At 35.3% G+C, this 27,487-nt stretch overlaps 1 protein-coding gene across 1 annotated transcript in view; it reads right to left on the reverse strand.

Annotated features, from left to right (window-relative positions):
• Positions 1-27,487, reverse strand: part of LOC148950125 (uncharacterized) — a 344,013-nt gene that overhangs the window by 87,540 nt on the left and 228,986 nt on the right. The window contains exon 4 of the mRNA XM_089091784.1: positions 17,065-17,323. Coding sequence (XP_088947910.1) covers positions 17,065-17,323 — 259 coding nt within the window. The remainder of the gene's footprint in view (positions 1-17,064; positions 17,324-27,487) is intronic.

Genomic DNA, 27,487 nt, shown 5'->3' on the forward strand with positions numbered 1-27,487 from the left:
GGGATAAAAGAGTTAAAAGTACGTACCAGTTAAGGTAGGTCTGAGAGGATGATAAGTCTTAGGAAACTTGACATAAATGTTAGAATAACATCACTAGTATCAATCTATGGAAACGGTTAGCAATGTCAAGAAGATTTTGTGACTTAACTTGGCTAAAGGAAAAAAAATAAATGTTTGGACTACAGGGTGAGATTTCCTTAAGTTGAATACCATCGAGGTGGGGGACGATTCAAGGGCTCATTGGGTATATTTTTGCATATCGTCTAGAATTGATTGCATTGTTAGCGGCATCTTACAACGATAAAAAAGTTATATCATTTTCATAGGGGTGAAACAAAGCTTGTTATTATTCATATTTATAATTGGATTATATGAAGAGGATAAAAAAGTTAAAAGTGCTTACCAGTTAAGGTAAGTCTGAGAGGATGATAAGTCATAGGCAACTTGACATAAATGTTAGAATAACATCACTGGTATCAATCTATGGAATCGGTTAGCGATGTCAAAAATCTTTTGTGACTTAACTTGGCCAAAGAAAAAAAAAGAATGTTTGGACTCCAGGGTCAGGTTTCCTTAAGTTCAATACCATCGAGGTGGGGGACGATTCAAGGGCTCATGGGGATACATTCTTAGCCCTTCTTTTTCAAAATTAGCTCGTAGAAATATTAAACAATGTAGGCGACTTATGAAAATTTTAAGATGAGTTTGGGGTATGGGGGACGATTCAAGGGCTCATTGGGTACATTTTTGCATATCGTCCAGAATTGATTGCATTGTTAGCGGCATCTTATAATGATAAAAAAGTTCTATCATTTTCATAGGGGTGAAACAAAGCTCGTTATTATTCATATTTTTAATTGGATTATATGAAGGGGATAAAAGAGTTAAAAGTACGTACCAGTTAAGGTAAGTCTGAGAGGATGATAAGTCTTAGGCAACTTAACATAAATGTTAGAATAACATCACTGGTATCAATCTATGGAAACGGTTAGCGATGTCAAGAAGATTTTGTGACTTAACTTGGCTAAAGGAAAAAAATGGATGTTTGGACTCCAGGATGAGGTTTCCTTAAGTTGAATACCATCGAGGTGGGGGACGATTCAAGGGCTCATTGGGATACATTCTTATTCCCTTCGTTTTCAAAATTGGCTCGTAGAAATATTAAACAATGTAGGTGACTTATGAAAATTTTAAGATGAGTTTGGGGTATGGGGGACGATTCAAGGGCTCTTTGGGTACATTTTTGCATATCGTCCAGAATTGATTGCATTGTTAGCGGCATCTTATAATGATGAAAAAGTTATATCATTTTCAAAGGGGTGAAACAAAGCTCGATAATAATCATATTTTAATTGGATTGTATTATGGGAATAAAAGAATTAAAAGTGCGTACCAGTTAAGGCTAGTCTGAGAGGAGGATAGGTCTTAGGGAACTTGACATAAATGTTAGAATAAAATCACAGGTATAACTCTATGGAAACGGTTAGCGATGTCAAGAATATTTTAAGACTTAACTTGGTCAAAGTAAAAAAAATGAATGTTTGGACTCCAGGGTCAGGTTTCCTTAAGTTGAATACCATCGAGGTGGGGAACGATTCAAGGGCTCATTGGGTACATTTTTGCATATCTTCTAGAATTGATTGCATTGTTAGCGGCATCTTACAATGATAAAAAAGTTATATCATTTTCATAAGGATGAAACAAAGCTCGTTATTATTCATATTTTTAATTGGATTATATGAAGGGGATAAACAAGTTAAAAGTGCTTAACAGTTAAGGTAAGTCTGAGAGGATGATAAGTCATTGGCAACTTGACATAAATGTTAGAATAACATCACTGGTATCAATCTATGGAATTGGTTAGCGATGTCAAGAATATTTTGTGACTTAACTTGGCCAAAGAAAAGAAAATTAATGTTTGGACTCCAGGGTCAGGTTTCCTTAAGTTCAATACCATCGAGGTGGGGGACGATTCAAGGGCTCATTGGGATACATTCTTATGCCCTTCTTTTTCAAAATTAGCTCGTAGAAATATTAAACAATGTAGGCGACTTATGAAAATTTTAAGATACGTTTGGGGTATGGGGGACGATTAAAGGGCTCATTGGGTAAATTTTCGCATATTGTCCAGAATTGATTGCATTGTTAGCGGCATCTTGTAATGATAAAAAAGTTATATCATTTTCATAGGGGTGAAACAAAGCTCGTCATTATTCATATTTTTAATTGGATTATATGAAGAGGATAAAAGAGTTAAAAGTGCGTACCAGTTAAGGTAAGTCTGAGAGGATGATAGGTCTTAAGGAGCTTGCCATAAATGTTAAAATAACATCACAGGTATCAATCTATGGAAACGGTTAGCGATGTCAAGAAGATATTGTGACTTAACTTGGCCAAAGTAAAAAAAATGGAGGTTTGGACTCCAGGGTGAGGTTTCCTTAAGTTGAATACCATCGAGGTAGGGGACGATTCAAGGGCTCATTGGGATACATTCTTATGCCCTTCGTTTTCAAAATTAGCTCGTAGAAATATTAACCAATGTAGGCGACTTATGAAAATTTTAAGATGAGTTTGGGGTATAGGGGACGATTCATGGGCTCATTTGGTACATTTTTGCATATCGTCCAGAATTGATTGCATTGTTAGCGGCATCTTATAATGATAAAAAAGCTATATCATTTTCAAAGGGGTGAAACAAAGCTCGTTATTATTCATATTTATAATTGGATTATATGAAGAGGATAAAAAAGTTAAAAGTGCTTACCAGTTAAGGTAAGTCTGAGAGGATGATAAGTCATAGGCAACTTGACATAAATGTTAGAATAACATCACTGGTATCAATCTATGGAATCGGTTAGCGATGTCAAAAATATTTTGTGACTTAACTTGGCCAAAGTAAAAAAAAAATGAATATTTGGACTCCAGGGTCAGGTTTCCTTAAGCTCAATGCCCTAAAGGTTGGGGACGATTCAAGGGCTCATTGGGATACATTCTTATGCCCTTCTTTTTCAAAATTAGCTAGTGAAAATATTAAACAATGTAGACGACTTATGACAATTTTAAGATGTGTTTGGGAGGTGGGGGAGGATTCAAGGGCTCATTGGGTACATTTTAACATCTCGTCCAGAATTGATTGCATTGTTAGCGGTATCTAATAATGATAAAAAAGGTATATCATTTTCATAGGGGTGAAACGAAGCTCAATATAATTCATGTTTTTAATTTGATTGTATGAAAGGGATAAATGTGTTAAAAGTGCATACCAGTTAAGGTAAATCTGAGAGAATGATAAGTCTTAGGCAACTTGACATAAATGTTAGAATAACATCACTGGTATCAATCTATTGAAACGGTTAGCGATGTCAGGAGCATTTGGGACTTAACTTGGCCAAAGTAAAAAAAATTGATGTTTGGAATCTAGGGTGAGGTTTCCTTAGGCTCAATGCCCTGGAGGTGGGGGATGATTCAAGGGCTCATTGGGATACATTCTTATGCCCTTCTTTTTCAAAATTAGCTCGTGGAAATATTAAACAATCTCGGCGACTTATGAAAATTTAATATTTTTTTAGGGAGGTGAGGGGGGGGGGAGAGTGATAAAAGTGCTCATTGGGATAAATTTTTGCATCTCGTTCAGAATTGATTGCATTATTAGTGGTTTCTAATAATTATAAAAAGTTGTAACATATTCATTAGGGTGAAACAAAGCTCAATAATATTCATATTTTTAATTGGATTGTATAAAGGGGATAAAAGATTTAAAAGTGTGTACCACTTAATGTAAGTCTGAGAGAATGATAAGTCCTAGGTATTGGGTACATTTTTGCATCTCGTCGAGAATTGATTTCGTTATTAGCGGTGTCTAATAATGATAAAAAAGTTATATCATTTTCTTAGGGGTGAAACAAAGGTCAATAATATTCATATTTTTAATTGGATTGTATGAAGGGGATAAAAGAGTTAATAGTGCATACCAGTTAAAGTAAGTCTGAGAGGATGATAAGGCTTAGGCAACTTTTCACAAAGGTTAGAATAACATCACTGATATCAATTTATACAAGCGATAAGCGATGTCAAGAAGATTTTGTGACTTTCCTTGGCTTTACTTCTTAGGTAACTTATGAAAACTTAAATTTTTTTTTGCAAGTAAGCAACAAAATCTTTCTTCAATTCACCTCTTGTATGCAAAATGCAGAAATTTCATTCGAGAAATTTTGAAAAAATTGTAAGTAAGTAACAAACTCTCTTGAATTCACCTCTTGGATACACAATGCAGAAACTTCACTCAAGAAATAAGGAAAAATTGTAAGTAAGTAACAAAATCTTTTTTTAATTCACCTCTTGAATATACAATACAAAAATTTCATTCCAGAAATTATGAAAAAATTGTAAGTAAGTAACAAACTCTTTCTTGAATTCATCTCTTATATACACAATAAGGTAATTTCATTCAGGAAATTATGATAAAACTGTAAGTAAGTAACAACTCTTCTTATGAAAAATTTTAAGTAAATAACGAACTCTCTTTTTTAATTCACCTCTAGGATACACAATACAAATATTTCATTCAAGAAAGTATGAAAAAATTGTAAGTAAGTAACAAACTCTTTCTTGAATTCACCTCTTGGATACACGATAAAGAAATTTCATTCAAGAAATTATAAAAAATTGTAAGTAAGTAACAAACTCTAAAAATTTTAAGTAAGTAACAAACTCTGCGCGCGCACGTAGCCTAGTGTAAATTAACCCTAAAAGGTCAAAGAATTTCCAGAAAAATTACACTTTCTGATTCAGTATGTTGGAGAAGAAATTTCTGTATTGTGTATCCAAGATGTGAATTCAAGAAAGAGTTTGTTACTTACTTACAATTTTTCGAGTATGTTACTTACTTACTATTTTTTCATAATTTCTTGAATGAAATTTCTGTATTGTATATCCAAGAGGGGAATTAAAAAAAAGAGTTTGTTAATTTCTTATAATTTTTCATAATAAGAGTTGTTACTTACTTACAATTTTTTCATAGTTGCTTGAATGAAATTATCTTATTGTGTATCCAAGAGGTGAATTCAAGAAAGAGTTTATTACTTACTTACAATTTTTTTCAAAATTTCCTGAATAAAATTTCTGTATTGTGTATCCAAGAGGTGAATTCAAAAAAGAGTTTGTTACTTACTTACAATTTTTCCTGATTTCTTGAATGAAATTTCTGCATTGTGTATCCAAGAGGTGAATTCAAGAAAGAATTTCTTACTTAATTGCAATTTTTTCATAATTGTTTATTGAAATTTCTGTATTGTGCATCCAAGAGGTGAATTCAAGAAACATTTGGTTACTTACTTACAAATTTTAATAGTTTCTCGAATGAAATGTCTGTATTGTGTATCCAAGAGGCGAATTCAAGGACGAGTTTGTTACTTATTTACAATTTTTTCATAATTTCTCGAATGAAATTTCTGTATTGTGCATCCAACAGGTGACTTCAGGAAAGAGTTTGTTACTTACTTACAATTTTTTCATAGTTTCTTGATTGAAATTTCTGTGTTGTTTATCCAAGAGGTGAATTCAAGAAACAGTTGGTTACTCACTTACAATTTTTTTGTCATTTCTTAAATGAAATTTCTGTATTGTGTATCAAAGAGGTGAATTCAAGAAGGAGTTTGCTACTTACTGACAATTTTTTCATGATTTTTGGAATAATATTTCTGTATTGTGTATCCAAGAGGCAAATTCAAGAAAGAGTTTGATACTTACTTACAATTTTCATAATTTCTTGAAAGAAATTTCAGTATTGCGTATCCATGAGGTGAATTCAAGAAAGAACTTGTTACATACTCATAATGTTTCATAATTTCTTGAATGCAATTTCTGTATTGTATATTCATGGGGAAAATTCAGAAAAGAGTTGTTAGTTACTTACAATTTCTTATAATTTCTTGACTGAAACTTCTGTATTGTGTATCCAAGAGGTGAATACAAGAAAGAGTTTGTTACTTACTTGCAATTATCTCATAATTTCCTGGATGAAATTTCTGTGTTGTGTGTCCAAGAGGCGAATTCAAGAAAGAGTTTGTTACTTACTTATAATTTTTCATAACTTCTTGAATGATATTTCTGTATTGTGTATCCAAGAGGTGAATTCGGGAAAGAGTTTGTTAGTTACTTACAATTTTTTCATAATTTTCGAATGATATTTCTGTATTGCGTATCCAAGAGGCAAATTCAAGCACGAGTTTGTTACTTACTTACAATATTGTTCATAATTTCTTGAATGAAATTTCCGTATTGTATATCCAAGAGGCAAATTCAGGAAAGAGTATGTTAGTTACTTACAATTTTTTCATAGTTTCTTGAAAGAAATTTCGGTATTGTATATTCAAGAGGTGAATTCAAGAAAGAGTTTGTTACTTACAATTATTTAATAATTTCTTGAATGAAATTTCAGTATTGTGTATCCAAGAGGTGAATTCAAGAAAGAGTTTGTTATGACTTGATTAAAAATCAAATACTATTAATAAAATCAGATGTATTTTAAACGTGGATATTACTGTTTCTGAAAACTGAAAACTCTCTTTGTCTGTGCGTCTGGACGGGGTGTTTTCTTGTCAGCGGACCTTTTCGAGTTAAGAAATTCAGCTCATCTCTCTCTCAGACTTTGGTAAAAGTACTTCTAACCTATCTCATTTTCTAATATATCCGCTATGAGCCTTTTAGTAGTAGTAGTAGTATCTATATTTCTGAAAATTGCTTTTCTTACATCTCAAACTTTTTAACAGATATTCCAAACGTTTGACGTTCTAGCATACCCTAAAAATAATGGGAACATGTCAAAGTAATGCATAAAATATTTTTATTGGAAGAATGAGAGGTAGAGCATAAAATGAATAGAATATATTATCAACAAAAAAATATGTTGCATACATTATTATACATTATTAATGTCATTGAACAATTTTGGACATTTTGGATCTATTCCATAAAATACTTCATCATGTTCTCTCTTGATGCTGTAGCTACTGTCTTCTCTTAGCTCGTAATCAGTAGAAAAATCATTATTCCACTTTGTGTCACACACCCTTTTAACTGGGGTGTCACCTAAATATTCCATATACATTTCGTCTTTGCTATTATTAGGTTCATTGATTATATGATCAGTAGTAGTATTAACGTTTGTTGGCACTTTGTTTTTCATCGATTCATCTTTATATTCTTATATTCTTTATATTCTTGGTGATATTTTCTGCACATAGACAACATATGATTTATGATATTAGTGGAAGAGTATGCCTGTCTTCTTTTGATCTTCCGTTGAATGCTAATACCCGAAAGCTGACGATGGGGTGGAACACTGGGTAACCTGTTACCACAAGCACTAGCAAGAAGATTCCCCTCTTCATCAACTATTATTTTTATATTGGCATTCTCTTTGAGGGCAATCATCTACGGAGATCTCAATAACGCATATCCATCATCATAAAAGTTGAATTTGTTTGGTAATCAAAAGAAATTTAATTCCTTACTGTCATGACAATGTACGTATACATTTCCACTAGTGCTACCACTTGTGCTTGTTTCATAGTTCAAATACTTCTCCTTGTCAGTTTTCAATGATACAATAACACTATCATGTGAAAACATTTTTTTTAAATGCTCCATCTTCACTTTTTTAAAGATACAACTTATGTCTTTATCCTTCCACTGTACAATGATTAATGACTTATAAATATGCAATAAAATTAGTAGTGTCGATAATCTGCCATAGAGTACCACTGGGAAAGCCGCGTGGTGTCTACGATCATGCATAGAGTACGATTACTACAGCCGCAAGCATATTTCATGTCATTTTAAGATTCATAAAAAAAAATCAAAGTCCAAAAAAAATCAGTATTTTGAAAAAGAAGGGCATAAGAATGTACCCAATAAGCCCTTGAAGTATCCCCAACCCCTTAAAAAATATTAAAGTTTTCATAAGTCACCCTCCACTGTACAATCCTTCCACTGTACAATGATTATCCTTCCACTGTACAATGATTAATGACCTATAAATATGCAATAAAATAAGTAGTGTCGATAACCTGCCATAGAGTACCACTGGGAAAGCCGCGTCGTGTCTACGAGCAAGCATAGAGTACGATTACTACAGCAGCAAGCATATTTTAGGTCATTTTAAGATTCATCCAAAAATTCTAAGTCCAAAAAAATCAGTATTTTGAAAAATAAGGGCATAAGGATCTACCTAATAAGCCCTTGAAGTATCCCCCACCCCCGAAAAAATATTATTGTTTGCATAAGTCACCTAGGAAAAAAAGCCAAGTTAAGTCACAAATTCTTCTTGACATCGCTAACAGTTTCCATAGATTAATACCAGTGATGTTATTCTAACATTTATGGCAATTTACCTAAGACTTATCATCCTCTCAGACTTACTCAAACTGATATGCATTTTAAACTCTTTTATCCCCTTTACACAATCCAATTAAAAATTTGTACATTATTGAGCTTTGTTACACCCCTAAGAAAATGATATGACTTTTTATTATTAATAGATACCGCTAATAATGCAATCACTTCTGGATAAGATGTAATAATGTACCCAATACCTAAGGCTTATCAACATCCCAGACTTACCTTAACTGGTACGAACTTTTAACTGTTTTATCCCGTTCATACAATCCAATTAAAAATATGAATATTATTGACCTCTGTTTCACCCCTATGAAAATGTTATAACTTCTTATCATTATTAGATACCACTGATAATGCAATCAACTCTGGACGAGATGAAAAATTTATCCCGATGAGCCCCTCGATTGCCCCCTACCTCCCTAAGGAAATATTAAATTTTCATAAGTTGCCTAAATTGTTTAATATTTTCACTAGCTAATTTTGAAAAAGAAGGGCATAAGAATGTATCCCAATGAGCCCTTGAATCGTCCCCCACCTCCAGGGCATTGAGCTTAAGGAAACCTCACCCTAGAGTCCAAACATCCGCTTTTTTTTACTTTGGCCAAGTTAAGTCACAAGTTTTCTTGATATGCTAACCGTTTCCATATTTTGATACCAGTGATTTTATTCTAACATTTATGTCAAGTTACCTAAGACTTATCTTCCTCTCACACTTACCTTAACTGGTATGTACTTTTAACTCTTTTATATTCCCTTCATACAATCCAATTAAAAATATGAATAATAACGAGCTTTGTTTTACCCCTATGAAAATGATATAACTTTTTTATCATTATTAGATACCACTAATAATGCATTAAATTCTGGAGGAGATGCAAAAATGTACTCAAGGAGCTCTTGAATCATCCCCCACCTCCCAAAATCATCTTAAAATTTTCATAAGTCGCCTACATTGTTTAATATTTCCACTAGTTAATTTTGAAAAAGAAGGGCATAAGAATGTAACCCAATGAGCCCTTGAATCGTCCCCCGCCTCCAGGGCATTGAGCTTAAGGCAACCTCACTCTGGAGTCCAAACATCCAAGTACTTTTTACCTTGGCCAAGTTAAGTCACAAAATGTTCTTGACACCGCTAACCGTTTCCGTAGATTGATACCAGTGATGTTATTCTAACATGTATGTCAAGTTGTCTAAGACTTATCATCCTCTCAGACTTATCTTAACTGGTACGCATTTTTAACTCTCTTATCCCCTTCATACAATCCAATTAAAAATATGAATAATAAAGAGCTTTGTTTCACCCTTATGAAAATGATAAAGCTTTTTATCATTATTAGATACCGCTAATAATGCAATCAATTCTGGAAAAGATGCCAAAATGTACCCAATGAGCCCATGAATCATACCCCACCTCCCAGACTCATCTTAAAATTTTCATAATTCGCCAACATTGTTTCATATTTCCACTAGCTAATTTTGAAAAAGAAGGGCATAAGAATGTATCCCAATGAGCCCTTGAATCGTCCCCCACCTCCAGGGCATTGAGCTTAAGGAAACCTCACCCTGGAGTCCAAACATCCATTGTTTTTTTACTTTGGCTAAGTTATGTCATAAAATCTTCTTGACATCTCTAATCGTTTCCATAGATTCATACCAGTGATGTTGCCCTAACATTTATGTCAAGTTGCCTAAGACTTATCATACTCTGAGACTTACCTTAACTGGTTAGAACTTTTAACTCTTTTATTCCCTTCATGCAATCCAATTAAAAATACGAATACTAACGAGCTTTGATTCACCCCTATGAAAATGACATAACTTTTTATAGTTATTAGATACCGCTAATAATGCAATTAATTCTGGACGAGATGCAAAAAAGTACCCAATGAGCCCTTGAATCATCCCCCACCTCCCAAACTCATCTTAAAATTCTCATAAGTCGCTTACATTGTTTAATATTTTCACTTGCTAATTTGGAAAATGAAGGGCATAAGAACGTATTCCAGTTAGCCCTTGATTCGTCACCCACCTCCAGGGCATTCACCTTAAGGATACCTAACCCTGGTGTCCAAACATTAATTTTTCTTACTTTGGCCAAGTTAAGTCACAAAATTGTCTTGACATCACTAACCGTTTCCATAGATTGATACCAGTGATGTTATTCTAACATATATGTCAAGTTGCCTAAGGCTTATCATCATCTCAGACTTACCTTAACTGGTACACACTTTTAACTCTTTTATCCCGTTCATACAATCCAATTAAAAATATGAATAATAACGAGCTTTCTTTCACCCCTATGAAAATGATGTAACTTTTTTTTATCATTATTAGATACCGCTAATAATGCAATCAATTCTGAACGAGATACAAAAATGTACCCAATGAGCCCTTGAATCATCCCCCACCTCCCAAACTCATCTTAAAATTTTCATAAGTCGCCTACATTGTTTAATATTTCCACTAGCTAATTTTGAAAAAGAAGGGCATAAGAATGTATCTCAATGAGCCCTTGAATCGCCCCCCCCCCCATCTCTAGGGCATTGAGCTTAAGGATACCTCACCCTGGGGTCCAATCATTCATTTTTTTTACTTGGACCAAGTTAAGCCACAAAATGTTCTTGACATCGCTAACCATTTCCATAGATTGATACCAGTGATGGTATTCTAACATTTATGTCAAGTTGCCGAAGACTTATTAGCCTCTCAGACTTACCTTAACTGGTACGCACTTTTAACTCTTTTATCCCCTTCATACAATCCAATTAAAATATGAATACTAACGAGCTTTGTTTCACCCCTATGAAAATGATATAGCTTTTTATCATTATTAGATACCGATAATAATGCAATCAATTCTGGACGAGATGCAAAAATGTACCCAATGAGCCCTTGAATCATCCCCACCTCCCAAACTCATCTTAAAATTTTCATAAGTCGCCAATATTGTTTACTATTTCCACTAGCTAATTTGAAAAAGAAGGGCCCATGAATGTAGCCAATGAGCCCTCGAATCATCCCCCAACCGCCTAAAAAAAATATTAGTTTTCATAAGTTGCCTATATTATTTAATATTTTCACCAGCTAACTTTGAAAAAATGTGCTTCTGAACTCGTCTGAAGTTCGCACATTACTTGGAAACAAAGAAAAATTCAACGTTTCGTAAACGACTTTCAAACTGTAACCAGTCGCTTTTAAATAAGTCGATCAGAAAATGTGCTTTGAAAATAGATGTAATTACTTTTTTAATACTGATTTTATTGCTGAATGTTTGCATGAATAGCTGAAGTGCCTAAGGTTAGTAAATAGAAAAATCATAATGAGGAAACATTTTAGGCCACGGGGGTCTTCTAAAACATATCATTCTAAATTGTCATATTTAGTAACATTAAGTAAAAAAGTTTCAGAATTGAAAGTTCAAAGCAATCGCTTGTGTAAGTCCCGAAAGATGAGGTCTGATATGATGTTCTGATATTTTTTTCTTACACGTTTATAACTCTTAATGGAGCTTTTATATTGAAAAATTGGGGGGTGTCCTCAAAAAAGTTGGAGGGAGGGGCCTCCTTGGTGGTTGGGGACATAGGTGCCTTGGAGGTTGAGGTCCTTGATGGTTTTGGTCATTGGTGCTTACGGTCCTTGATGGTTCATACCCATAATCGTCTCACTAGTTCATTTCTAAGGATTGTTCTGAATTTCTTTATAACAATTCTTTTCTTGGCATCTACATCTTTATTAGTATCAACTTTTTGTAAACTAGAATGCTAAAGCATATTTTACATTGTCAACACTGCTTAAATGGTACTTGTGTATTATAAAGAACAGAGTCGAGAAGTAAAGCTAGGTCTAGTCATGCTCTCAAAGGAACTTTTATCTCAGGTTTGAAGCACAAACATTATAAAGAATGTTCATGAGGTGAAATTGTGTCATAACAGATAATACGTAGTTTCGATTAGAAAATTACGTAAAATTCAATGCTGAAATTCCAGGAAGTCTGGTGGTGTCACCTTGTTCGCCCAGTATTCTAGCCCTCTGATTAGCCTAGAAATAGGCACGTAATCATTTTCGCCCAGTTGTTCGCTCTGTATTGGATAATGGGTCCCTACTCTTGTGTTGCTGTAGGTTGCTGCTGATTTGTCACAGGTTGACCCGCCAAACTTGTTGTTAGGGCGTTCATTGCTGTCATAAGCTGCATGTGTGATGTCATAAGCTGGTGGAACCACGCTGCGTCCAATTTAATCAGATTCTTATTACCTAAGACTTGAATACTCCCTGAAGCTTTTGGCGATACTTCTATCCCTACCTTTCCTTCTGCTTTGTCTGTCCTTGCCTTACTATCTTCTGTTTCAGAAATAGACTAAGGCTAAAACTTCACACTCTATTCTTCTCCCTTCTTGTAATGACAACTGATCCCCTCAGCCGGGCTTTCAGCCCCACCTACAACCTCTGTTATATGTGACTGAAATACCTGTTCCGTCTTAGAGTTGAACTCTTTAAGAGGGTCTGATTTAGTCCTCCTCTTAGGAATTGCTGATGCTCGGTCGTTTGGAGTGTTGGGTAACTTCGAGTAAACTCGACCCACTGAACTGGACCTAGTCTGTCTCACAGACTCGGTAGGATTCTCGGGCATACGACCTCACCCACCCTAGGTTGCAAAAACGTTTTTCTTTTAACTAAAATAAAATTACTATAATCTCTCTAAGGTTCACGAAAATATTGCCTTTCTTTACCGCCTCAATTACCGGCAAAATATCACTCCAATTTGTCGACAATTAGGAAAACGTGAAAATTTGGCACGCAGGTTTCATGATATAATCAACTGTAAAGTATAGAATTTTCTCAAAAGTCTAATAGGACAACTTAAATGCTATAAAAACAGCAAATTGTCGTAACGTGAATTACTTAATAGTTTAGACTTTTCTCAAAAGCCTAAACTGAAAATTGCAGTTCTAAAAAACGGCAAAATATCGGTAACATGAAATAAATAATTAGGTTTAGACTTTTCTTAAAATCCTAAACCAAAAACTGAAATTGTAAAACATTGAAATGTCGGTAACATGAATTAATTGATTAGGTTTAGAATTTTCTCAAAGCCTAAACAGAAAACTAAAATTATACAAAACAACAAATATCGCTAGCGTGATTAACTCAGGGGTTCTTCAAACGGGATCACTTGCGGGAATAGTAGACACTTTTTCCTTTTTCCAGATCCACCGTTCAATGCCTCTCCAAATTCAGGGATCTTATCCCGTCGCTAGAGACCAAATTTGGCAACTTTTACCACAGCAACCAATAATTAGAACCCAAGTCCTAAAATCAGTCTCAATCAGGAACCCTTATCGCTGTCTAGATTCACAAAGTGCAAAGATTTTCAAACAAAGTTCTTTATTCGACAAATTTCAGGAAAGGTCTGACCATTTCATACGAAAACATTCATTCAAAACGAAACTAGCTTATATCTCGGCTCTCCGCCAAAACAGGTAATTAGCCTTTTTCAAGTCACACTCTTATGAACTACTATCTCAGAAAATAAACATCACGACGTGAAAATAAGAAAAGAAAAATGATAAACCATCACAGCTAGTGCCCTTTTTAACGGTCGAAAGTGATTGGAGGGCAACTAACCCCCCTCTCACGCCCACCATTTCCCCAAAGACATCCAATCAAAATTTTGAGATTGGCATTTTCTTCAACGTAGTTGAAAGTTCTAAAAATTATGTCTTTAAACATGACAAACTCCCCACACTCCTCAGGGAAAGGGTTATAAGTTATCCCCTGGGGGCATATAAGGTCTTGATAGGGTTTATTCAATTGGAAATTGAAAGGGCTAGTGCCCTTTTTAAAAGTCGAAAGTGATGGGAGGCAACTAACCCCCCTCTCATGCCCACCATTTTACTCAAACACATCCAATCAAAACTTTGAGATAGCCATTTTGCTCAACGTAGTTGAGATTTCTCAAAATTAGGTCTTGGGGGACAGCCCTCAGGTTAAGGGTTGTAAGTTGTGCCCAGGGGGCATATAAGGTTTGTTGGTTATGTTTGTTGTTGATGCTTGTGTTTGTTGGTTGTTAGTTATGATTGTTGGTTATGTTTGTTCGTTGTTGGTAGTGATTGTTGATTGTGGGTTGATGCTTACGGTTGTTGGTTATGATTTTTGGTTATATTTATTGGTTGTTGGTTTTGATTGATGAATGTGATTGTTGGTTTTGGATATGATTTTGGACATGATTTTGGACGAGTTGGTTGGTTTTGAATATGGTTTTGGACATGTTTGTTGGAGGTAATGGTTGGTTTTGGATATAGTTTTGGTTATGTTTGTTGATTTTAGTTGATGGTTATGATTGTCGGTTATGTTTGATGGTTATGATTGTTGGTTGTTGGATATGTTTGTTGGTTGTGTTTTTTGGTTGTTGTTTGCTGGCTATGTTCGATGGTTATGTTTGTCGGTGATTGTTATGTTTGTTGAATGTTGGTTATGATTGTTGGTTATGATTGTTGATTATGTTTGTTGGTTATGTTTGTTGGTTGTTGGTTATGATTGTTGGTCGTTGGTTGAGGGTTATGGTTGTTGGTTATGATCGTTGGCTGTATTTGTTGCTTGTGTTTCTTGGCTGTTGGTTTTGGCTGTTGGATGTGATTTTTGGTTGATGGTTGTTGGTTTGGATATGTTTTACAATAAATGGAGTTACTAGCCATCGCCACCCCCTGTTTCTATTTCCCCACGACGTTTTTCTATTAAAAATCTGAGACAAGCATTTTATAGGAAATCTTGTCTAAACATGCTCCCCTGGTGGCAGAAGCCTGATAATAAATAGAGTTATTAGCCAACGCCACCCCCTGTTTCTTTTTCCCCACGATGTTTTTCTATTAAAAACCTCAGACGAGCATTATAACCAACAATCATAACCATCAAATATAACCGAAAATCATAACCATCAACTAAAACCAACAAACATAAACAACAATCACATCCAACAAACATGTCCAAAACCATATCCAAAACCAACAACCACATCCAACTAACATGTTCAAAACCATAACCAGCAAACATGACCAACAATCAACAACCAAAGTCCAATGTTAATTTCCCTGTGTTAATCTGGTATTGGGCATCCAGAATGTATTATGTCGTCACTACTTAGATTAATAAAAAAAAATTTTTTTGACGGATGTAAAGAACAATTATGAAACTCAAAACATACAAAAATTGTTGCTTCGCCGATTACACAAGATAGTTCTAAAGAAAAAACTCAAATAAACTCACTCGCGATTTTTTCCGATGTCTTTAGAAATCTAAAAAAAAACAGCGCTTTACAAGAACTTTATTCTCTTTGGAACAGAAAATTCTATGACTAGCCAGCACAAAACTAGGACTATTTTGTAAATCCCTCAACAGTCTTTCAGCAACCATGATATCGATAACTTGTAGTATGCAATTATAATTCTCTAAAGAACTCAAGCAAGCTCAGTTTTCAGCAGAGTTTTAGTTTTTTGAATTCTCAAGATATTCAAAAATATCACGAGTCAGTACATTTGAGCTTAAAATCTCTTGTTTAGGGCTTTCAACTATAAAAAATTGATTGGCTCTTATAATTTACATTCCCGGGATTCTGACCTCTTTGGGGAAAACTGAGGTTCTATGATAAAAAGAGACAGAAAACACCACTTTTCTATGGCTCCCTTTGGGCAAAAATTGATATTCTACGGCACCAAATGGAAGTTAGCGCCACTCTGTGTTTTGTCAAGATATGCAACATTTTGTCAAGATGAAGGAGTGAAAATCTCTTTTGCAGAGATTTGATTGGCTATTTTAGAATTTCATTTCTTTGGGATTTGATATTTAATGGCATAAAGTGACAGAAAACACCACTTTACTGTGACCCGAACTCTTTTGTTGCTTACAAACGGTACTCGATGCGTAGATTTCCTGTCAAATGAGCTCTCTTCCATCACTATACGATAACTGGTTCGATACGATCATCCCTGGAATAAAGAAAGAAAAAAGGAGACACATTAATGCTTCCCATGCAAAAAAGTTATTTCCCTTGTTGTTCCAGATTGGTTCTGTAATTCTCATGGGTAGGGTTCTCAACTGTGGCTATTCCAACTGTGCATTTTCCAGTTTGATTCGACACCCCTCTTGAGGGATTTCAGGATCCTTTTCAAGATCCTTAAAAATTTAGCTTGTAATGAATTTACTATTAAGATTAATCGAAATTATATTTCTCTCACCAGACATTTTCTTCAAAGCGTGTTTTTAAATTTTCGATTACTGATGGCCGTCATTTGCTTTTAGTCAGGTTCCATCTATTTCTTCAACCGTGAAAAACGCTCTTATAGAAAGCTTGATAGAAAACAAGTGGACACTTAAGAAAAAGGAGAGAATGTTTTTAGATCGACGACAAATAAAGAAAAAAAAACAGAAGAAAGGAAAGACGTGTTACGACTAATAGCAAACGAAAAAACAAAACAAAAAAGCGCATATTTAGAAGAAATCAGAACCTCATGCAACTACATTTCAAAAGCAATTGCCATTCGTAAATCCACAAAAGTACTTCAAAAGAAGAAGACATCAAATTACCATCCTCCCCTATAGCTGGTCTTTTCATAATCTTTTGAAATAACCGTAGCGTTACTCATGTTAATACTACTAAATTTTCAGACATACCAATGGCCCAATGAACAGCTGTATGGAGTTCATTATCTAGAGACTCAAGGTCGGCATCATAATCTAAGACGAGTTGAACAAAATCTGAGTTTCCTGCAATAGCTCCAAGATGAAGCGCTGTAAATCCGTCTATATCCTTATTATTGATTAGTTCTGGATTTCTGTCAAGTATTTCTTTAGCAAAACGAATATCTGCCTGTTCCGCACAATGATGAAGAACTGTTTTGCCAGTAACATCCTGTATCTTCAAAACACTTTCCTGAAGAAGGAAAAAGAACTAGCAAAGATAAAGAATATAGTTAAATCACACAATTTTCCTAGATTTAGGGATCAAAGCACCTCGTCTGCTTGGAAAAATTTCCTAAGATATGGTTAAATCTCAAAAACAAAGAAATGAAATGAATATAAATACGACAGACGGGTCTATGGCCAGTAAATGAAAGCGAAGAGAAACAAGAAAAACCAACGAATTTTTCACCCGTATATAACAAGGGGTCTTCAGCGTAAAGAAAAAAAAAACTAGAAACTAAAACTAGAAAATATGGTACTGTTCTATCAAACAGTTCGTGGTAACGAACTGTAAGTAAAGAGCGACCCGCCTCAATAGTAACCGAAACTCTAAAAACGGAAAAAGGATTTTTAAATAGTATGAGCAAAAGGCTTTCTATAAGAGCCCTATCCCTTTTCCTATGAGAGCCCTCTGACGTCAAAACACCCCTGGTAAGATTCCCATGAGCGCCCTGTTTCTAGTCAAGATTCCCATTAGAGCCCCTGGCAAGATATCTATGAGAGCCCTGATTCTAGGCATGATTTCAAGCACGGTCCTCTGACATCACAGCACAGGAAGGAAATTATCATTGGATTTCAAACACAGCCCTCTGACGTCAAGGCATCCATAGAGAATTTAACATGGGATTTTAAAGGGTCAGCTAAGTGAGCTACCAACCCCTCAAACCGTCACACCTGTGAAATGCGATCACTGGTTCTATGAAAGCGAAAACAGTTAGCAAGACTCCCATGACACACACCTCTGAACTCCAATGACGTCACAACACACTTCGTTTCAAACATTAAGGTGTAATATCCTTGAAGCAATTTATGTATCCTTGCGACAGGAACCCATGGAGGAATCTCCGCTTATAACGTAACGACAGCCCACACAATATGTGACGACAGTGCAACCATCACTGTCATGTAATACCTCTTCGAAATTTTCCTTCTAAGCCCGAAACGCGCAAAGTATTTTTTCTTTCTTTAACTTAATGGCGACACACACTTTATACAAGGCCAGCACATCTTACGCAATGCCGGCATACATCACTGTTAGATAATACCGTTTTTGGCATTTTATTTTTCGCTCGAAACGTTCAACACTTTTTTTCTTTCTTTAGTTGTTTCTTTTTTTTTCATTTAATTCTTGACCCCGCCAGGACTCGAAAGGTCAATTTTCTTCCAAAAGATTTGTGCCCTAACCAAGAGGACTAACAAGCAATTCCTAATATCTTGTCCTACTCATTATATTCTAAAAGTAACCTATTGCGCGACACCTGCGATTCTCCATTATTGGCAATCGCTAGAACAGTGTGTTACTTCCCAAATTTGACAAGCTCTCGGAGACAATTGGCACAAAGACGGGGAAACATTTATTTTCAGAGACAATCACTCTCAAGGTATTTTTAGCAATAAAAAACTAAGGGGTGCTTAAATTGTATAATCAGACTGATTGACCTAAATAATAAATCTTAAGAACACAGAGCGTGTAATTAAAAGTTCTATTATTTCAAATAAATTTAAAAACAATATTAAAAACACGTTAAAAAACACGACAAAAAAAACGTAGAAGAGGCTTATCGTAATATATGCAAAAGAACAATCTATTATAGAAAAACACAACCTAGCATGCAATACCAGGTGAAGATCGCTGATTTTAGATGCAAATTTATACCCAATTAAGAACTTTTGAGGAAATACCCCGGTTTCTTTTAGTTAAACTTATGAATATCCAACAGTATCCTGACAATATTCGGCTGCCTCCCACCCCCTAACAATCATTTTGAGATGGTGACTTGATATCATTGGTATATTTAAACCATATTAAGAAGTATTTTTGAAAGGCTATTAACGAAATGCATCGTTTCTTAAACAGGAATGTTAGATTTCAGTCCCCCTCTACCGAAAAATTCAATTAAAGCCTCCCGCCTTATCTTTAAGCTCTAGAGTGTACTAGTCCAAGGCAGCACATGCAACAATGCCACACTATTAATTCTATGTGGCACCCCTCCAATGTCATCCCATCTCCCCCAAGACATCTTTCAGGCATTTCTTGTTAAAACTTATGATTCGACCATTGATTCCTGGTTTTTACAAGCCAAGCCTATCACAATAGCTTCCAAGACACTCCACACCGCTGTGACATTACAAACCAGCCCCCATCCGTCATCCACGTGGCACCATCCCCCTGCCCCCTAAGACATCTCCAAACTTTCGCTCCCACAATAATCTAGTGAACCTAAATTAAACTGCGTTTTTTTTACTCGAACACCGAGACGTCGCCCAATTCTTTGTTATAAAGTGATACTCCAAGCAATTCCCCCCACAATGCCAACACTATTACCTCTGTGGCATCCCCTTTGACACCGCCCCATCTCCCCAAGACATCTTTCAGTTATTTCTTGTTAAAAATTATACTTCAATCGGCTGATTCAAGTTTTTTAATCATAGGCCTATCATAATAGCCTCCAAAACACTCCACACAATCACACTTATACACACCAGCCCCTCTACCCCCGCTATCAACGTGGCACCACCCCTCCGCCCCCAAAGACATTTTAAACCATTTCGCACCGAAAATAAGCTAGTGAATCTCATTAAACAATATATTTTTGAACATCGAGAAGTCACAATTTCGCTGCTAGAGAGTGATACTTCAAGCAATTCATGCAGCATTAACACACTATTACTACTCTGTGACAACCCTCTGACATTGACAAATCTCCTCCAAGACACTTTTTCAGTCATTTCTTGTTAAAAATTATACTGCAATCCTATGATTCAAATTTTTGCAATCCAAAACCTATCATAATAGCCTCCAAAACACTCCACATAACCATGGCATTATAAATCAGCCCCCCCCCCCACCTTCATCCACATGGCACCATCCCACCACCCCCTAGGATATATTCAACCATTTCGCTCCGTAAATAAGCTAGTGAATATTAAAAAAACAGTGTGACCACTCTAAAGATGCTCTAAAGATGATGAGGGCTAATGCCAGTGTGGATAATGGAGGGGGGGGGGTCTAATGCCACGGTGGTGTGGAGTGTTTTGTGTGGTATCATGATAGGCATGGGTTGCAAAAACTCAAATCACTGGATTTAAATGTATAATTTTTATTATGAAATGACTGAAAAATGTCTTAGGAATGATGACGTGATGTCAGGGGGGGGGGCAATCAAGTAATGTCATTGTGGTTTCAATTTGTGAAGTATGTAGTGTCAATTGCTGGTGACTTCTCGGTGACCGCTCATGTTAACCTAAGTTAAATGAACCTAACTTAATCGTAGAGAAAATTGTTACTTCTAAGAAAAATTTGTTATCTTTGACGGAAAACTTGGTGCTAATAGAAAAAAATTGTTACTATTAAGAAAAAAACTTATTACTTCCAAGAGAAATATGATAGTTTTAAGTAAACGTTTGTTAGTATTAAGGAAAAAAATGTTACTTCGAACAGAAAATTTGCTAGTTTTAAGAAACACTTCCTGCTATTAGAAAAGGATATTACTATTAAGAAAAGCCTGTTACTTCCAAGAGACACTTGTTAGTTTTAAGTAAAAATGTGTTAGTATTAATGAAAACGTTGTTACTTCGGAGAGAAAATTTGTTAGTGTTAAGAAAAACTTGCTACTTCTAACAGAAAAAAGCTTGCTTAAACAAAATGAGTTTTAGTCTTCCCTTACCTCCACAAAATGCGATTATGGCTTATTGTCAAGAAACATTAAACCCAAGAAAGGCTGGTGTTCCAGGAAAAAAAATCATAATCCCTGACGTTCTTACAAAGCAAGAAGAGATAAAAGGCGACTCATGTGCAGAATATAAGTTTTAGTCTGCTTTTACCTCCGATTATGCCTTATCGCTATGAAATATTAAAGCCAAGAAAGGCAGTATTTTACAAAAAAAATCACCCGGCACTTATCTTCAAGACATCTTTAACCGTAGAACTCCGGACCAAACCATAGAAATCAAGACCTTATTATCGAAATCATGATCAAATTGTAGAAATCATGGTTATCCTCTAAACCATCATTACCAAAACAATGACACCCTGACAAATTCATAAAAATCAAGAGCAAACTGTAGAAATCAGCAGTAACCGTAGAAATCAAGACCACCGTAGAAATCATGGGCAATGTGTAGAAATCATGGTCAACCTCTAAAATCATTACCAAAACAAGGAAAGTATGAGAAATTCATAAAAATAAAATCAAGAGCAAACTGTAGAAATCAGGTAACATGCACTAGAGAAAGCTCTAAATTAGCTAGTAGAGTAAGGGGTTATATTTTGGTTAGATTATGTTCCATCCTGTTTTATTTGTCCCACTTTACGTTCTATGGCACTTTTCCATGGCAGATTAACAGATTGATTATTTGGCAGTGTATAATGTGATCAAACATGTTGTGAGAGTTTGGTCGTAATAATATAATGTCCTCAAACAGGTTTTTTTCTGTTTTTGTTGTCAATTGCACAATGAATGTACGTCATGAGATTACGTGTACATTCTTAAAAAACTGATATGATATAAAGTAGTCAAACATGTTTTGAGGGCATGCACGAACTTATATAACTCAACCGAACTGGTTTTTCAAGGTAACATCCGTTTTTTATGAGCCAATCAGAGAGCGGAGGCTACTCCATATACGATAACTTGATTGGTGATGGGGATTTGAATAAAAGTAATAGTTTTCTTTACAATTCATATTAGTAAGAGAATTGAATTCAAAGAGAATAGTTTATTTGCGAGGATATTACTAGAGAAAAATGTGTGGTGCATTTACATTATTGGAGATAAGTGATGGAGCTGACAACAGCAGCAACGATATACGAGTACCCAATGTGGCTGTGGAAATAACCACTGGTTGTAGACTATGTCTTGAATGGGACACTATGTATGCCAGATACGTGATATCATTAAGCAAATTTAAGGAGGAGGAGCAGCTATGTTTTGCTGGAAAAGTGAATATTCTCCATATAAATAAACTTCGGTCAGCATTAGATGTCCTATCAAAATATATTGATGAGAACAAAATGCATCAGTGATTATTATTATTGTAATTATGTTCAATTAAAATTGTTTCTAAATCGATGATATTTTTTTTCTTTCTATAGTAGACTAACGTATATTTTTTTGAGTTGAAAAATTCTAGTGTTTATGTTGTAGACGTTGAAAGAGTAGGGGAACTAAAAAAATGGGTGGATTCAAAAGAGAGTAAACCTTGATGACTATGACGATTTAGGAAAAACGCGTGGTTCGGTATGGCGAATTTATGGATCTATCTATTTAAAGAAAGATTCTTTCTTGAATTATGCTTGTCGATGTAATAGAAAGCACTTTTCAGTCAAGAAACAATTGCATGAAGCATCGACACAACTGTTCACACGCACAGAACAGATTTACTGATATACAGCATGAGGCCTAGCGATTTTATGCAATTGAAAGGCTCCTAAACTTATGCGTAGAAATTCAGGACTTTTTTTTTCATGAGACATATGACGTTTGAGGACAAGTTGATCCTCTCTCTCTCTCTCTATCTCACACAATTTTTGTTGTTGCTCGCTCTGTTTCATTGTGGCAGTGAGAGTGTCAACACATAACAAAATTTTCCATACATATCAGTTATGTTTGTACACACAGGGCATCTGGTCATCATGTGAGAATTGCACAATGATTGATGAGTATGATGAAAAGTGTAGATTATGCAACCCGTGTAAATTGCATAGAGGATATGCTGTACAAATTATAGGTTGTAATTCCTGTCTTGAGGAGATGTGTGACTCTCATCCTAAAAGCTACCTATTCTCCAATTGCCACTATGATAAATTTAATCTGTCGGAAAGTGCCTATCCCGATATGATTGGAAAGAATCATGAGCGTGATTTTCGAGTACTACTACGAGATTGGTCTCGTCGGGGTTTTAGATTGTTTTGGGAGGAGGAACCGGGTCATCAATTCAACTGTTGGAACAACAAAAGAATATGGTTTCTACATCATTGTTGTGAAGACAATGGGTGTTATGATTATAAGCCCACTGATTTTTATTTGTTTTTGACGGAATATGATTCGACACTTGAGGACACTGTTTGTGAAATTGCTTCAAATAAGCAAATTGAAACATGTGAATTCTATATAATGAATGAGAATAGTATCATTGACTATACAAAGAAATATGACAAGAGTGAAGTCACACTCTACTGTAGAAAATGTGACCCTGACATTGCAGTACATCAGGATCAGTGCACTGTGAATTCAGATAATCTACCTGCACTAGTTGTTGTCGACAAATACCTAGTAGAGGATGAAATCTAAAGAGTAGAAAAGTCGTTTTATCATGTATATATTTTTTTTTTATTAATAAACAATTTCATATAAATCTTTAGAACATTTTATTATTAGCGCAATAAAATCAATATTAAATGAACTTGTAAGTATATTATCCACTAGAAAGTCGTTAAATCGAGGTAATTCAACGTAGATGTTGAGAAACTGCTTGTAGGTGTACCCACGACATCTGAACATGAAAAAGAGCAGTGCATGAAAGCCACTTGTTATAGTCGTTAAATCCTGTACTCTTCGTTGATTTTGAATAATGGTTTTCCCACTGCTTTCAATAAAGTTGCTGATGTATGGAGCGTAGAATTTATACGATAGGCCAAGAGGATCAAAAAATTCAATTTTCTTCGCTGTTTGAAAGATGCATAGCCAATGACCGGTCTTCAAAGTCGACGGACTGCTATTAATAACGATTAGGGTATTGTTAACACTTGGAATTTTTTCAATGAAGTCCGAAGGTATGCAATAGGACTTGTACTGGGACATGTATGGATCCATACTAAATACATCGATTATTTTGTTTGTGTTCATGATGCGAGGTCTAGTAGAACACTGCCGTCGGGTGTGATTTCCCAATAGGTTTCAAATTGACTCAGTGATATTAGCGTGATACTCTCAGTCAGAGCATCGGCAAATGTACACTCTAAACGTACATACCCTGTTCGTACTATACTCATATCCCGTGTGTCTGACAAGTCCAAAACAATTACTCCATGATTTTTTGAAAACATTGAATCGGTTCTTCCATTTTCTAATAGTTTGGAGTCATGATCCATGGATCGCATAGTCAACTTTTACAGAGTTATATGGTATTTTTTGTCAAATGATAGAGTCTACAGAGGAATGCAATTAGCTTTACAAACAAGACTAGATAGACCGATAAAATTAAAATCATGGGGGGATTCAGTCCAGGATCCAACAGCACTGCCACTCTTCACAAAGACCAAAGCCAATTTTGATGGGATTTCCCCATTGAGAAATGATAAATACGAGAGCTGGTGGCAATGTGACGTTGATTGGTGATTGTATGGGGGACAAGAAGTTTAATGTTGTTGCCATTGGCTCTTAGCTTTTCCACTGCGAATGCAACAGAGCTCATAACCTGTTGTTTTCGGACGTGGAGAATTGCCGATGAGATAATGACATTTGCATCGGGTGCTGCAGGAAGTGTTTTTCTCAAAATGAAATTCAACGGGGCCATCTCTAACTTTATGTCAATCTTAACATTGGGGGGGGTAGCCATTGGGATATATTGAATATCTCATGATTTAATTTTCCAACTAGATGATACTCCTGGGTCACTGTAGTAGTCAACCCACCGTCAGTATCAACACCTGATCGATATTCATAGCCCAATGATTGTCCTCTCAACTCCTTGTATGCCTTTGGTGTCATCATCATAAATTGTATGTAGCTTGCATAGTTTGATAAATTATTGCTAGTGCTCACCAATGTTCCATTAATAAATACATTAATTTGTTTAAATAGGTTGTGTAGAATACAGTTTTCATAAGAGAGACCATTGCCGGCATTTGGAGTTGTATTATCTGACTTTTTCTTCACCACAACATTTAAATCAATAAATGTTGACGACAAATCAATGAAATAGTCTTCATTGGAAAACAATTGAAAGTGTATATTTTCCGAGATGGGTTGTTGGGGGTGAAATTGTTCATAATAGCCGTACTTGTCCTGACATCAACGTTTTCAGCACTGAATAGATTCAATGAGGAACTAATTGATTGGTATGATTCTTTGTGGGTGAGATATATCATCTTAAGAGAATAAATCCTTCTTTGATCTAACAATCTTTTTCTTTTTCTTCTTCTTCTGCTTATGGGTCTCCCTTGTTTTATTCCTCAAAGTCCTTGTTGATATTCTTTGCTTTCTACTTGGGTGGAGACTGATGAGTGAATGACGCGAACGCATCCTTTTCAATCCCTCCCCATTTTGCCGATATTTTAGTTGATCACCAACGGCTCTTGCTGAAGATCTAATATTTTCCTCAACAGTCTCCTTGAAATTCTCGCCCGACCCCCAGTCCTGTAGTGTGGAGGCAGCAAAATTTTATGCAGCAGGTACAAGATATTTTCTGGCAAGAGGTAGTGCAGAACGAAATAGCCTAGCAAACCAGCTACCAAGACCATAGCCAGACATTGTAGTACGCCCCTTGTAGTAGTCCAATCCATTGCCTATTTGACGTGGACTCAAAGCACCAATATAGTACTCGATATCGGGACAGACAAATGGAATTTTCCTATTGTTCATTTTAGGTGATTGTGCTTTTGTTGACAATGGGTCGAAAATGAGAAGTAATTACTGCTAAGCCTTTTGCTATTGCTAGATGTTCACCCAATTGATTGTTTATTGTTAACTGACAGAGGTCCAAATACGAAGTGTCTACAGGAAGCTACTGAAGATGCTTTATATTATAGTGGCTAACAATCTTATGGGATGTTTTTCGTTCAAGAACACGTAGGAGGGGTGTATTTGAATTACCGACTCTCGGTGTTTCCACAAAGGATGGATAGAGAAATAAGCAAGAGTCCGAGGCGAAACCAGGTGGATAATCAGCAAAAGTAACTTAATTCATCCCGTAAACGGTGCAAGCATTTTTCCCATTGATCATATTCTGTTTAAAGCCAAGAACATCTCTCAGAATATCATTGAGAATAATTATTTCAGTGTCAAGAGGTGAGCTAATGTAAATCCTATCATGTTCTAAGGAATAATTAAAATGGAATGTACTATTCCTACGATATGAGATTTTTCTATTGATTGTACGACACAAATCTCTCGTATTATCATATTCAATATATTTCAATTTGGCATGTGGATAGTCACTAGATTTAAGTGCTTCAACCCATTCATAGTCGACATAGTTCAACCCTTTCATAGTCCATTCAAATGGTATAAGTTTTACATCATGCACACGATCCTTTCTCCGGATGTCATAAGTATTTTTGAGAATACAGTCGACAAGAGCCACTTCATACGCACCGTCAAATTTCATAGCGGGGGAGAGTTTTGTCCAAAAATCACTTGTCGTATTCAAGTCGTTGTAGAGAGGATCGGAAACATTGGACATAAAAGTTACATAGACATCATTTGGCATTGTCAATATCTTCAACACCGATCCAAAAATCAAAATCAGAGTTGTATCCTAGCCACCGAACAAGTAACTGTTTCTTACCCCTGTGAGTACGTGTCTTTAATATCTTTTCAATTTTATAGATTTCACTAGCATTTTTAACTTTTTGCAATTCATAGTCATAAAAGCCACCGAGAATCTCTTCATCTTTGATATCACGCAGGCGATAAGTTATGGGTTTTGTTTCTAGGATTTTTGCCACTCTAAAAAGTTCTGTGGACCACAAGTAGTTCGCCTCTTCAAAAACATTTGTTGTTCTTTTTATTCCAGCAGTATCACCAACATTGAATTTATTTTTCTTCTTGACATTGATTCATTGAAATTCTGTTTAAAAAAAGTGTCAATTGTATCATGATCAGAACGATGAACTTCCTTTGGCATAGAGTTGAATAATGATTTATGAGATCGTTCATTAAAAATAAACATGATTTTATCTAAATCATGAATAAAATTCGCTTCAGATTTCAATTTACAATATCTTTAAATTATAAGTAAATTAGTTCTTATCAATCGTTTGGCCAATGCAGATTTTATAGGACTTTGACCATGATAGAGCAGTGTATTATATTTCGCTAGTACTTTTGCAACATGGGGATTAACAAATTCACTACCGTGATCTGTTTGAATTTTTTATAGGAATCCTGTTTGAGAATAATTTCAATGGCCT

Source organism: Artemia sp. Qi Xiang Cuo, chromosome 7 (genome assembly GCF_049724085.1).
Source record: "Artemia sp. Qi Xiang Cuo chromosome 7, ASM4972408v1, whole genome shotgun sequence".
Classification (NCBI taxonomy): domain Eukaryota; kingdom Metazoa; phylum Arthropoda; class Branchiopoda; order Anostraca; family Artemiidae; genus Artemia; species Artemia sp. Qi Xiang Cuo.